Source organism: Aspergillus undulatus (assembly GCF_047715775.1).
Source record: "Aspergillus undulatus strain CBS 261.88 unplaced genomic scaffold BDV17scaffold_75, whole genome shotgun sequence".
NCBI classification, from domain to species: domain Eukaryota; kingdom Fungi; phylum Ascomycota; class Eurotiomycetes; order Eurotiales; family Aspergillaceae; genus Aspergillus; species Aspergillus undulatus.
This window is the reverse complement of record NW_027396679.1, coordinates 27,130-40,450: the sequence shown is the minus strand read 5'-3', so window position 1 is coordinate 40,450 and position 13,321 is coordinate 27,130. Positions and strand designations below refer to the sequence as shown.

The following is a 13,321-nucleotide window of genomic DNA, read 5'->3' as shown; positions in this document are numbered from 1 at the left end:
CCTGGGACCGCATGCGCCGGGAACTGGGCCAAAACGTACCTGGGCTGGCGTGAGACATAAGCAGGGCCTGTTTCCAAGCCCTGTGCTGGCGTGAGATTTAAGGAAGGACGGCTTCAGGACTCCGTGCTATAGAGTGAGCTGACCTAGCGGAGTGAGTGACCTCGCGGAGCAAGGCCGGCAAAAGTCTAGATTATACAAATAGCCCTCGCGGGGCCGTCAAATCGTAGCGCAGATTTCGTGGCTCCCTGCTGTGCTACGATTATCAAGATACACAAGATGTCCCTAGGTATGCCCTACTCTTCCTCTCTCTCGGAGCCGAGGAAATTCTCACTCACCAAGCAGATCAATTCCCAGCGCCTCCGACTTCCTGTCCCTCGCCTCGGCCCACCTCAAGCCCAGCGCCTTCGTCTACCCCCACTGGCCTCCACCGGAGCTGCCTCTTTTGTCGCGCACGGAAGATCCGATGTTCGAGTGGACCAATCTGCACCGCATGCCAGGAGCGCAACATCAACTGCATCTACAGCCCGGAGGCTCGGAAGGGACGACCGCGTGGGCGACGAGTGAACAGCTCGTCCAGCCTCCAACGGCAACCACGACATGCTGCACGTCGTCGCGACCTCTCTTCCTCCCCTGCTGCTTCGCGTGCCTCTCCAACCAATGCCCCCGAGCCTGACTTGGAATTGTTTGCACCGCCGTCGCCGCAATTTCAACAGCTGGCCGGGGATGAGGTCCGTGGATTGGGAATGGAGCCTCCCGGCTCCGAAGGCCAAGTGTACAAGGGCGATCAGACTCTCGGACATGAACTGGAGCAGTTGTATGACGAATTTTCCATACGGAAACCTGGCTCCCGGTTCAACTTGTTCGCCGACTCCATCGAATCCTTCCACCGACAGATGCAGGAAGCGTCGTCAGAGCACAGTTCTGCCTCAGATTGCCAACCAACATTGAATTACGACGGACTGCTGTCCTTTCTGGCACACGAGATGGTCAATATTCTCCTCATGCGCTTTGGGCACCTGGGCTGCGAGCGGCCGAACTCCGCGTCGCACCAGGACCTGTACATCTTCTCCCTGGCGAACGACAGAAGCTCGACCATGTTCGACACCCCCCAATGTCTTCAGAGCCCCCTTGCCGAATGGGGCAAACAACGTGTCTGCCAGATGATCGACCTCTGGTTCTTCACTCATCCCCTATCGCCGCTCGTCTCCAAGACTCTATTGCTAAATGCGATTCAAGACGAAACAGTCGACGAAGCACTCCTCGCCATCATACTAGCAGATGCATTTCAGGCTTTGGGCAGCAGTGATGGCAACAATCCCACCGCTACCGCGACCTCTGCAGAGACTCCACAGTTGCTGGCCCAATATGCGGCCTCGCTCTTGAGCCAGCGCACGCTTTCTCACGTTGATGCCGCCCCTATATCGACAGCACAGGCTCTGATTCTTCTGGGCATGAGGGACCTGTCGCGAGGCTACGCTCGGCGGGGAACATGTTACATCAGATACACCTATCGTGTTATCACACGGCAGCATCGAAGTCGAGCTGGCAAGGAGAGCGTCGAAGGAAGCATGAAGTTGAACGGGATGGACATTGGCCTGGTCGAGCAGGAGCTCATCCAAAACATCTACTGGCTATGCCTGTCTACTACAACCTGGGCGTTTATGCAGATCGATCAGCCATTCTCCCTCCTGGTGCCAGACGAGGTCCCCGACTTCCCCAGCCTGGACGAAAGAACATCTGCCGTACTGTGTCTGGACCGGGCATCCAGCAATATCTCAACTATACCATCCCAAGCCCAGGCAAGACGCTGGCTCTGGCCTCTGAGCCACGTCACCAGCACGGTAGCCCATATATACACTCTTTATCGGAATGCGCCGATAGAAGAACGTAAGGTCCAGGCGGCCCCCTGGCATACCCGGCATATTCACCGATTGCATCACCTCTTGCGCTCTCGCTTCGATCCCTCTAGCCTCTCGTCGGAGATTCGCGAAATCCTCATGCAGGCGATCCAGCTTGTTGAGCGAGAAGTGACTGATCCCTCCTGCCAAGTCTTTCTTATGACCGCATACCACACCTTTATCATCCACATGCTGTTCGGTCCGGAGCGACAAGCAGCACCCCCCATCACTGCATCGACCGTGAAGACCCTGGAAGAATGCACCGCTGCAATACTCTCCATCGCCACCCGGTTCCCTTCACTTCCCACTACCCCAGTGCCCACCCAGCGTTCTCATACGGCAGATACCCTCGCGCTGTCCCTTGACGCCTGCAGCCGTGCCCTGGTCCGAATCCACGCTCAAGGAGACTGGCAGCAGAAGGAGGATGGAGAAGCCATTCCGGCCCTTGATAAGCTGACCGATTATGCCGAGCAGCTCCATCAGGCCTGCAAGTCAGACTACCTTGGACAATACGCCTCCTTTTTGGGACCAGTCAAGAAACGCCTGAAATGGCTTCAATCTGCCTTTCGAGCTTTGTGCACCCCTCTACCAACCCGCGCAGCAACCACACCCGACATGAATAGTGCGCCCATTCCTGCCCTCCCTCGCGGGAAATTACTATTTGCTCCCGAACGAGCAAGTAATCTATTCATTCCCGACTCCTCAACCGGCCTCATCTCTGACTTTATGCCCCAGGGCCCTGGAATACCGAACCAACTGCCGACACCGCTGGAGATGCCTGATCCGATGTCATTCACAAATAGCCCTGTTCTGGAACCGCTCCCTGGCTTCCCGGCCTTGCCCGGATCCGACCTAGGCGCGAAGACAAGTACCAATAATCCCCATCTGTGGAAAGGGACGCTCGACAGGCCTCCCTTTGGCCAGCTTGACGGCTACAATGCAGTACTCGCGGATTTGCTTTTCATGAGTCCGAATTTGAGCACGCAAAGCCTTGACGGCATGCTCCTGACAGACCCATTTCCTACGCCCATCACACATGAAGAGCACATGTGTAATGCGGGGGGGATGCTGGGTGAAACTGCACTGGCGGGACATGATTCTCGTCGCCATGTGTAGGGTAGCCTATTTGCAGTCGGGGGCCGTGAACGATTGTTTAACGCATGTACGAACTTTCAGAATCTAATGATCAAAACGAGGCGTTTTAACGGTGGAGGAAAGACAAAACAATAACTCATCGCTTCTCAATCAATTGTGATAGAAGGTGGGGATCCATCCATCTATGCTTGGCCCTCAAACCGGAGTCGTCGAATGGGCAGCTGGGTAGGTAGGTACCTACCTATGCATGCATACGGATTCGAGTCTTGCACTGTAGTCAGGGCCCACCGTAGGAGAGTAGGGTAACACAGTAGATACGTACCATCACTGCGAAGCACGACACGTCCTTGCACCACGTGTGGACAGTCGAATTGCTCGAAGGCATTCCAAGACATTGGTCAGGGTGAATTAATCGAGAACTACCTACACAAGGTAGGGTAGCTCACGGCTAAGAGCATAGGGCACTGACCGGGACGTCCAAAACGAGGAAAGGGGTAGCTAAGACAGCCTAATTGCCCTAGGCGTTTTATCCTTTCCGAAAGGATGCCCTGCATTTCCTGTCTCTCGTCGGCGGTTGCTCCTTTCCGGACCAACCGATCAGGACCCTCATTCACGACCTCGTCTGTACAGAGGTAGATAGTATCAGCTTCCGTCCTCGTTCGCGCTCCAGGCGGATGGATATAGGGCATGGGTTGGATTGGGTAAGTGAGGCAGTCAGCCCCGGAGTCTAGGTACGACCCTTGGCCCCAGTCAATAACTGCCGGTTCTTCTTCCATATATGGCCATACCGCTAGGATACTGTCGTTGTAAAGCATCCAGGTTCCGTATCCCATGAAGGTCTTCTCTGCCCAGCTGAGTCAGAGCGTAGTGTGTATCTGGACGGGACATATGCACACGGCCTGTAATGAATCGTATGGCGTTTTCCGGCTTGAGCCCGATTTGTTGACCTCGCACAATCAGACAACAGGCACTACCGCACGAGATTAGCATCAGGCAATATCAAGAATTGGGGAAACCCCCTCATTATCACTTTCTGAGGACTTATCCTCAGGACACCCCCCATCGCCGCCCATTCACCATCACCATCAGCATGATCACCACCTCTCAACACCATAAATATTCTCCACATTCCAACCCAATCCCACAGACTCTCTACACCCACCGCCACAAACGAACATCCAGCTAGCCCGTGCCTCTCAGGTAAGCGCATTGTATGTACCCGAACCAGGTCTTCATACGCGAGAAGTAAGCCTACCCCAGTAGTTTTTCTTTTCTTTTCTTTTCTTTTTTTTTTCTACCGGTAGATCCGAACACCCAGAAGCCCCTGGAGGATCTGATTGATTGCCTCGTATAGGCGAGCCGAGTTACTCGGGCGCTGCTCGAAAATGCAACCTCAAGAGAGATGCCAGCGCCTTGGGGGTTAGCACTGGTGCACGCTCGACGATTACGAATGCGATTCGAGGAAACGAAGGAAGGATCGTGGCGTGAGGCAGCCAAGTCCGGCTTCGATGCTTGCCACGGACACTTTTGGCGGCAAGGTGGGTGTCGGTGAGGATGGGGAGGGGGGAGGTATTGTTGCTTCTTTTTCATCCGGTTGCGGTTGCGGTTGTGGTTGTGGTTGCGGTTGAGATCGTGGTAGACATTCAGTATTCAAGGCTCGAGTCTCTCTTCTCCTTCCTGTAGAATGTGCACATGTGCTCTAAATAGAGATCAGCGAGAGCAGGCTGCAGCGAAAACTCGAGAGGGGGGGGAGTAAAAGTCTCCGTGGTGGAGCGGAGGATGTCAGCGCAGTCTGTCCGCGGAATACGCCGGATTTCATCGATGCATACAGCCACAGCGGACCTGTATCTGTCCGAAGAAGTCTCTTGAGCATGTTCAGGACATGGGTAGTATACATTCTCTTTGAATAATCAAGATGCGTCCCGTCTATTTGGAATCTGGTATATCTATCAAGTACATTACTCTATCCATCTTACATGATATCCTTCAACACGTCTCTTAGTATCACAGTCAGTTTTCCCGAAGCGCCCTCATCAAAACACCCATCGTGCGTAGCAGCGAAGGGAACCGAAACAAAACTCTTGAATTGCTCAGGCCGCCACCCATTCCTAGGGTCGAGTTTCGTCTTGCTTGCAAACGCCTTTCTTTCGTCTCGTATAAGAGGAGACAGACTGTCCAGTGTCGTGCACTTTATAAGCGTGACTGCTGTCTTGGGGAGGTATACAGGCCGGTGGCATTTGGGGTATGCCGCGAGCATGCGCAGCCCCTGACTGACATGCTCGCGTATCAGCTGCATGAAGCCGGCCATGGAATCCAGCCCGTCTTCATCGTCATCGTCTCCGTAATCGCTATCCGATGTGAATCCGGAGTCCGAATTTTCGGGGCTGTTATCGCTACTGGCTGTCATAATTGTGCTTGCTCCGCTGCTGACCTCGCTGGATGTGGATATAGGACTCGTAGGCATCATCATAGACATGCAGGCATCCGTATCCGTATTATCCGTATCCATGTCCATCCCCGAGGACCCCTCAATCCGCGACGCAATCGCATTATATGTAAGCGTTGAAAGAACCAAATGCTCGTGAACATTTTGAAAGGGCAGGAATCGCGTGGGGTTGATCGAATCAATCATGAGCACATGCTTGACGGTCTCTCCTTGCGCAGTCAGGATGGCTGCCATCTCAACGGCGATCATGCCGCCCATCGACCACCCGCCTAGAAGGTATGGTCCATGCGGTTGAATGTCGCGACGAATTATGTTGACGTATTCTCGAGCCAGGGAAGGAAGGCTTTTTCCGTGCCGGTAGAAAGCAGAGGGGGATTCGAAGATCGGCGAAGACAGGCCGTAGACTGGTCGTCCTTGGTCTTCTTCTTCGAAGTCACTGTCGTCATGTTGACTCGGATTGGCAGATAATGATGAAGATGATGGAGATGAAGATGAATATGAAGATGAATATGAAGATGAATATGAAGATGATGATGATAACGATCCCAGAGCGAAATATGGTAGAGCCATGCCGGAGATTGCATGGATCAGGATCAGCGGCGTCAGTGGAGAACTGGGGTTCCCTTGGATGTGCACGACGGTCTCCATTGTGTCTATGGTATCTTTCTCTGTTGCCTGCCTGCAGGTTCTACTGTGTCGTCAATGATTTCATTTGCAGCGAAGTAGCTGGGTACATATAGGCAGAAGGATTTCGCAACATGTCAATGGGGGAAGGGGGGTGAGGTGGGATTGAATGCAGCTCCGCGCGGAAGCGGGCATTTCTTTGCTGTTTCTTAGGGCTATGCCATGCAGTGTCCGTTGCTGAGCGGCTCAAACGTCAGCCCACGGCAGGGCTGAGACCGGTATATAGATAAGCCAATGATAGGCACCGAATGCATCCTGTGCATTTGCATGCTTATGCGACGCAACTCTCTCAATGTAACCACGTGGAAATGAGGTCTCTTGCAGTTTCGCGACGGAGGGCTCGCGGCACTCGCGGCCCTTAGCGAAGACCAAGGCCAGATAGTACCAGCTTTGACATGACCCTGACTTCGGCCACGTTCGGCTTCATCACTAACACCCCTCAACTTGGTATTCCGCCCCCGCGGGTCGCCTCATCCGGCGACTGGGCCTCGAGCGGCCGGTACGCCTTGACTCGGCGTTGCCACGGCAGTCTCCAGAGCACCTAACGCTGCCTCGGGCTATAGCCCGGCGGCGTGATTCTCGATAGCAAGAGCCAGTCTGAGATAATCGTTAACCCTTCCAACGCTCACCCAGACGGCTCGTGGCCTGGTCTGTTGCGGTGCGGTCCATTATTGTTCCTGACACATGAATCCTTCAGTCCCCCTCAATCCCCAGAGCCAGAACCAGAACCAGATGAATAGGTAGATACCCTCCGGCGTGTGAGATCGGCCAAGGCAGACTACGGCTCATCTCTTCTCGTACTATCGACAAACCCCAGGCCTTGTCTGGCCTGGCCTGGCCTAGCCTGGCCAACTTAATTACGGACCGGAGAATTTCCTTTTCAGCTCACCCGACGCGGGTGAAAAATGCCAGATTAGGTTATGCAGGTATCTTAGATAGATGGTCAGCCTGGCCTCGGGGACCCTGCACTCTGCACTCCCATCTAGCAATCATTCGCAATCTCGCTCGAATGGGAATGCTTTCCACCTATGGCATTGAGCTAACTAAACTATCGGAGACTCATGTTGATTCCGGCGGGAGATTACATGTTTCCAGGATTAGGTGCATGTATCAGCGAGTGAGTAAGATGCGCTGGTGGGGGCTGGGGCTGGCTGAGGTTGCAATTGTTAGCTTACCTACCCTGCTCTTCGTTGCCCTGGAATAATGTGACATAACACAGACACCCTCGGGGTTTAGAAGTGGACCGCCCTGTCCCAATGCAGGGCTGACCAGTTAGATATTTTCCTCTCGTGTCGGATAACTAACGGCATTCCCGGGTTTCTTTGCTTACCTCACCTTACCTGACCTTTCCCCTTGTCATCCATTGCCATGCCGATACGTATCACGCATTCTGTATTCTCATCTCATCTGAAGGCACGGATGTAAGTCTATACTATCTGGTTGCCCTTTTCCCAGGAATCCCGAGTCCGGGTTTGGTCAAGTTTAGGTAGACTCCTCTGCTCGATTTTGCTGCTACTACATCATTATTCTATCCATCCTTGCCGAAATCTCCATGGCCAGGAGGTAAGCACTGTGTCTGTCTGATAGGGATGACGCATTTTTGGCGAGTTAATAAAAGTAGGATAATCGCGGCTTCATGAATGAGCGGGACTCGGGATTACGTACGGACTTTGGGATGTGACACTGTGAGTCATGACTAGGGGTGTATTATGGTGGATGTATCTAGGTGTGTGGGAGCAATTCAACGCCGTCTGGTGCTTGTTTGGTTATGTACTTAAAAACACTGTAGGCTGTTTATTTACCAGAGGATATCATAGCTGGACGAATGGGTGGTTGATTTACCTCAGGATACAGCCCCTTCTGCAGACTTTGAGTTGGTGCACTATATATTGCACCATGTTCAGAGCAGTCTCTTCCGATACTGCGTAGCGTATACAGATACTGAGATACGGATCCATGTGTCACTGGGCAACGATGCCAGTCACCATACGAATCCCTCCGTCTTCCAGATTCCGGGCAGGAAGCTCCATACCTACCTATTTATCCTTCTACTTCTCCCAGTCCCGCTTCAACCCCTCCGCATGAACAGCATCAGCCCTCGCCGCCTCACCGATAAGACACTGATACCCCCTGAGCTTCCGAGCCGGGATCTTTGCCGCAAAAATCTCATCTAGTTCTTCCAACGAGCGGCCCTTCATTTCAGGGATGAAAAAGTAGAAGAATACAATACAGACTGCGTTGGATCCGGCCCAGATGTAGCCGTACCGGGCACCCTACATGCGGTGGGAAGGCTCGTCAGCAAGAATCCTTGCCTAAAAGGAAGCAGAAAGCGGGTTAGGTGAAGGGAGGATGGGCATATCCAGTTCAGATTCTCCGGGTTGATGAAATACGGCGTGCAGAAATTTGTCAACCAGGCGAGTAAATAACCCAGGCTCGTCGCAGTCCCGACTGTCCAAGCCCGCAGCCTCGAGCTGACGAGCTCCGTCGCAACGGGGTAACTCGCCGCCCCGACGCAACCGTTATAGAAAAATTTGAACAGTGCTGTCAGTGCAACGAGAACCTGCCCCGTCGCTAGTGAGTTGGGACTGGCAGACGCCGCAATGGCGCTGCCGAGCTGGCACAGCCCACAAGTTGTAGCACCAACGATGAGAATTGCGCGGCGGCCAACAAGGTGACGCATTGCGTACATGCCGAAGTTGACGCCGATGAAGCCGAGGCAGGTTGACATTATCGTGTACTCGAAGGGTTTGTTGACGCCGGTTACTGTGAAGAAGTAGGTCGGGTAGCCGATTATGAACCATACGCCCGAGGCTGTTTGGCAGGCGATCATGCCGTAGCAGAGTAGAGTGCGGCGGAGGTCGACCCCTGGAAGACATTGTCAGTAAAGTAGATCTGTTTGATTGATAGGGATGGAGAAAAGACCTCGGAACATGTCTAATGCTGCAACACTACCCTTTTGGCGCTTTTCCTCCTCGACGCCTTTGACCATTTCCGCCCATTCGAGCTCCAGGAGAGTGGATGCCAGACTACCAGTCTCACGGGACGAAGTTGTAGATGACCCGCGTAACGCAGCATAAGTCTTCCCACGTAGCTGCTCTAGGGCTTTCCTTGCACCCTCGATATCCCCACGATGGAGCAACCACCTCGGACTCTCCGGAACAAAGAACAACGCGATGAATAGGAACGTGGGAACGATGTACAGACAGGCCAGTGGAATTCGATAAGAGAGCTCGTTCAGATACTCCTTCGTCTGATTGTCCACCGCGGCACCCATAATACTCCCGATATTCACCCAGTAAGCGAACAAGGCAACAACGGCACCATGCATGTGCGACGGCGAGGCCTCGGCTGTGTAAATATTTGAAAAGGTAACAAGGAAGCCATTTGCGAAACCGAGTAGGAGCCGACCGACGTAGAGAACGCCCGCCGTCGGTGCGCCGATTTGAATCCCACATGCGATGGCATTGACAATGCATGCCAGCCAAAGCGCTTGACGGCGATGCGAAGAAACCTGCCACGAGAGACGAGACGAAAGAGCCTAAGGTTAGAAGGGATGTTATTAGTTGTTGAACGGTGCCCTGCGGCCTTCAGTGTTCATCCAGTGCATAGTAACAGGTGAGCTACTCACATCAATTGCATACTCTCCCTCAGCATTCGGGTCTGGATACCCGAATACCTTGAGGAACCCTGCCATGGCCTGCAAAGCACCGATGGCGGCTAGATCAAATCCATACTGCAGGTTGGCCATTGAGACCAGGGAGCAGAGGAAGAGGCATTTCCGGTTCTGCCAGAGGGTCGTTGTGGGCATGTTGTTCTCCATGGTCGTATAGTGAATAACTGTACACAGCCGAGAGAGCACTGAAGGTGGCGTACCGCAGTACTTCTATACAGTGCATCCCCACCTGGCATCATGACGCCGGCTTTGGAAATGCCACGGTAAATGCCGGAGGGCGTTCCGGAGAGTCAACCCCACCTCTCAGCTGCACCTACCAGCTTTTGTTCGTAATCTCCATGATTAGAGCTGTTTGTCACTTGTAGGTTGATGTTAGATAGGCTAAAGGCTCCCCCACCTCCCCGCAGATCGTCTACCAAGAATCTGGGACCGCGCCGAATCTGTTGGAGACAGCCATGGGTGTGGGTCTGCAAGATTGCAGAATAACTTCCCTCTCTTTTCGCCGTTCAAAGGAAGTCTTGCTCGTGTAGAGAGACTTTGTCCTAATCTCAGCAGTTGACGTCGCTTATGTCTCAGAGCAGGGCAGCTGCGATTGACAGATTATTGTCCTCGGCGCCGAGGTGTCGCTGTCGTTCAAATAGGTATAGTCGTCACTCCTCCTCAACAAATGCAAGAAATCACAAAAAGCTGCCGAGAATGTGGGGCCTACCCCAGAAGGATAACGAATGAATCATGCATACCGGGCTCATCCAAGACGAAGATCCCCCACGGGGTAGAAAAGACCACAACCGATGACATCTCCAGTTCTCCACTCGCGGAAGCCGGGCATCACTAAGGGAGACACCATATATAACGACCAGTTTGAGGAAGCTACTCTTGACCCGGGTAAACGACAGCAAGCAGAATGATTGCCGATCGGTTTGAGCAGCTGGTGTTGCTCGTCCAGGGCCAGCGCATTTCCAGCGACCTCATATGGACCGAAGTCATTCCTCTGGTCCCAGCTTTCTTCGTCCTGGCTCTGGTAGCTGACTATGGCTACATGATATACCTTCACTTCAAAATGGCAAGCCTCCCCAAGTCCAGTCCTAACCAACTCACTGACAAAATCTGCAGCCCCCAGGCCCCTTCCCGCTGCCTATCATAGGAAACACACACACCTTCTTCCGCCATCCAAACCCTGGATCTATTTCGAAGCCTTATCACAAAAGTACAATTCTCCAATAATAACATTCTGGACCGGCCGCCGCCCAACAATCTGGCTCAACGACGCCTGGACAGCCTCCGACCTCCTCGACAAACGCGCAGCAATCTACGCCTCGCGACCACGAATGGTCGTCTTCGTCGAGCTCGGCGCTGGCCAGTCCAACCTTGTGAACATGTACTACGGCAACCGCTGGCGGCTCCATAGGAAGATAACACACATGGGCGTCGGACTCCAGGAGAGGTACGCGACGAGCGTGGTATCCATTATTGGCTTTGGGGCGGAGGGTAGGGAGTTATATGGATCCCATCATCACCGAGGTTATTGCTGTTATGCAGCGCGCTGCGGAGCTCAATGTTTCTGGGAGGAGGTTTCCCATGGCTATGGAGTCGTTTCCGAGTTTGTTTACCTTACCTCCCCCTACATGCCCATAAAAGCCTAATAATCTTATCCGGTTCTCGCCAAATTTCCGACCTGCCTCGCTCCCTGGAAACACGACCTCGGAGGAGGCCAAGGCCGCGGCCGACCCTTCTTCTACGCCCTCGCCGAAGAAGCCGCCAATAACCCTACTCTCGCAGCATCAGACAGCTACGCAAGAAAACTCTTCACCGAAGCAGCAAAACACAATCTCACCCGTATGGAGATCTCCTCATTAGCAGGAAACCTCTTCGGCGCAGGCAACGACACGTCTAGTTCGACGCTCGTAACGTTCGCACTGGCTTGCTGTGCATTTCCTGAGACGTTACCGGCTGCATGGGAGGAGTTAGATCGGGCCGTGGGACCGCATCGGAGTCCGGACTTTGAGGACCAGGACGAGTTGCACTATGTTAGGGCGTTCGTGAAGGAGGTCTTTCGGTGGCGGTCTGTTGCTGTTATTGGGGGGCAGCCTCATGCACCTGTTAGGGATGATTGGGACAAGGTACTCCAAATGTCTACTCCCATTCCTTTATTCCCGCCGCCATGTCGCTGATGAGGTTTCTGGGATAGGGCTACTTCATCCCCAAAGCAACCTGGATCCAAGGTAATGTCTGGGCAATCCACCACAACACCCGCGACTTCCCAGAACCCGACAGATTTAACCCGTCCCGGTTCCTGCCCAACAGTCCCGACGCGCGCCCCTTCCCCGGTGAAAAGGGGTATATGACATTCGGCTGGAGGAGGCGCGTATGTAGCGGGCAGGGCCTGGCGGAGCAGGGGACGTTCATTACGATTGCGCGGTTGCTGTGGGGGTTTCGGATTGAGAGGGCGCTGGATGAGGGGGGAGAGGGGTGGATGTGGATATTTTTGATTATACGTGAGTCGTTGAGCTCAGTAGGATCAAGGCTAATGGTAATCCTGAGCAGAAACGGTCTAAATATGCGCCCGAACCCCTTCAAGTGCCGAATCACACCGCGGAGTGACGAGATCCGGGAGACTATTGAGAGAGAGGGAATGCAGGCGCTACGTGATCTGGCCAAGTACGACGGTGAGACAAAGTACCGGATGAGTACGTACTACAAGGAGGAAGAGAAACTGTGATGTCTTGAGTTGTATTTCATGCAGCGAGAAACACATTCCGCCGAACCCTTTCTTAGAGAACTAGGCCTAGGATACAGAGATATGCGTTCTACCGATTGCACCCCTTCCCAGACACCTAACATCAAGTTGGAGGGTAAACTGTAGAAGAAGGGTAGGCGTTCCGTGTAGGCTCAGGTCTTAGTCAGTCCAGTCTAGGACGGTGTATCAAAGGCGGCCTTCACCTACAGACAGGGCCCCGGGTCTGAGAGGGATTCCGGGACCTCGTGAACAAAAAACGCCTCGGATGGCATCGGCGCACTTGGTTGGTGTCAACGCAGGCCAACCAAACGAAGGAATTCGCTGGCTTTTTCTAAGCACGTCTGGAGGTCAAATATGGCCGCATAACAAATAGACGGCAGGCGCGAATGGCAAATCAACATCCTGAGTCCAAGCCAAAAGCCCTAATCAGAATCGGGTGAATGCGACACTCGGAAATAGAGCCCCGTCATAACGTAACGGGGCTGGCGCGGCGACGGCGCGGGAGCACAGATTTCCTCAAACTGCGATATATCGATTCCCATGTTATAATGATACCACTGGGGATCACAATTCCGCGCTAGTTTCTTGAGATAAGTTTCCCCCTGCGGGTTGCCAGCCAGGGCTAGTCTCCGTGTGCCATAAAAAGGAGTCGTGTACCATAGCGGCTTCCCAGTCTCATCCTACCCCCTGCGACGTCCTTCATAGGATCCGCCGCGTCTCGCATGACCCACTGCCGGATTGAATCCATTGCAAGGAGCTTCGGGCATGTGAAGAACATTCATCATGTC

At 53.6% G+C, this 13,321-nt stretch overlaps 5 protein-coding genes across 5 annotated transcripts; 2 read left to right on the top strand and 3 right to left on the bottom strand.

The window, feature by feature from the left end:
• Positions 1-185: 185 nt before the first annotated feature.
• BDV17DRAFT_222396 (uncharacterized protein) lies at positions 186-3,213 on the top strand. Its single transcript, XM_073755634.1, has 3 exons — positions 186-286; positions 343-2,573; positions 2,634-3,213. The coding sequence occupies exons 1-3, from the start codon at positions 277-279 to the stop codon at positions 3,012-3,014; spliced, it is 2,622 nt and encodes an 873-aa protein (XP_073610887.1). The 5' UTR covers positions 186-276; the 3' UTR covers positions 3,015-3,213.
• BDV17DRAFT_222419 (uncharacterized protein) lies at positions 3,185-4,113 on the bottom strand. Its single transcript, XM_073755635.1, has 3 exons — positions 3,782-4,113; positions 3,316-3,732; positions 3,185-3,258 (listed from the first exon to the last, which is right to left on the bottom strand). Exons 1-2 carry the CDS (start codon positions 3,981-3,983, stop codon positions 3,413-3,415), a joined length of 522 nt encoding a protein of 173 aa, XP_073610886.1. The 5' UTR covers positions 3,984-4,113; the 3' UTR covers positions 3,185-3,258; positions 3,316-3,412.
• Positions 4,114-4,922: 809 nt separating this feature from the next.
• On the bottom strand, positions 4,923-6,197 carry BDV17DRAFT_275487 (thioesterase domain-containing protein). The gene is given in 2 exon segments (XM_073759219.1): positions 4,923-5,958; positions 5,971-6,197. 2 exon segments carry the CDS (start codon positions 6,085-6,087, stop codon positions 4,966-4,968), a joined length of 1,110 nt encoding a protein of 369 aa, XP_073610885.1. The 5' UTR covers positions 6,088-6,197; the 3' UTR covers positions 4,923-4,965.
• A 1,974-nt stretch (positions 6,198-8,171) lies between these two features.
• BDV17DRAFT_301328 (general substrate transporter) lies at positions 8,172-9,943 on the bottom strand (the record flags this gene model as incomplete). The annotated part of the gene is made up of 5 exons (XM_073764234.1): positions 8,172-8,396; positions 8,573-8,988; positions 9,046-9,661; positions 9,696-9,701; positions 9,752-9,943. 5 exons carry the CDS (start codon positions 9,941-9,943, stop codon positions 8,172-8,174), a joined length of 1,455 nt encoding a protein of 484 aa, XP_073610884.1.
• Positions 9,944-10,655: 712 nt separating this feature from the next.
• Positions 10,656-13,034, top strand: BDV17DRAFT_301326 (cytochrome P450). Its single transcript, XM_073764233.1, has 6 exons — positions 10,656-10,873; positions 10,941-11,240; positions 11,284-11,396; positions 11,504-11,916; positions 11,985-12,265; positions 12,341-13,034. The coding sequence occupies exons 1-6, from the start codon at positions 10,701-10,703 to the stop codon at positions 12,513-12,515; spliced, it is 1,455 nt and encodes a 484-aa protein (XP_073610883.1). The 5' UTR covers positions 10,656-10,700; the 3' UTR covers positions 12,516-13,034.
• Positions 13,035-13,321: the final 287 nt, after the last annotated feature.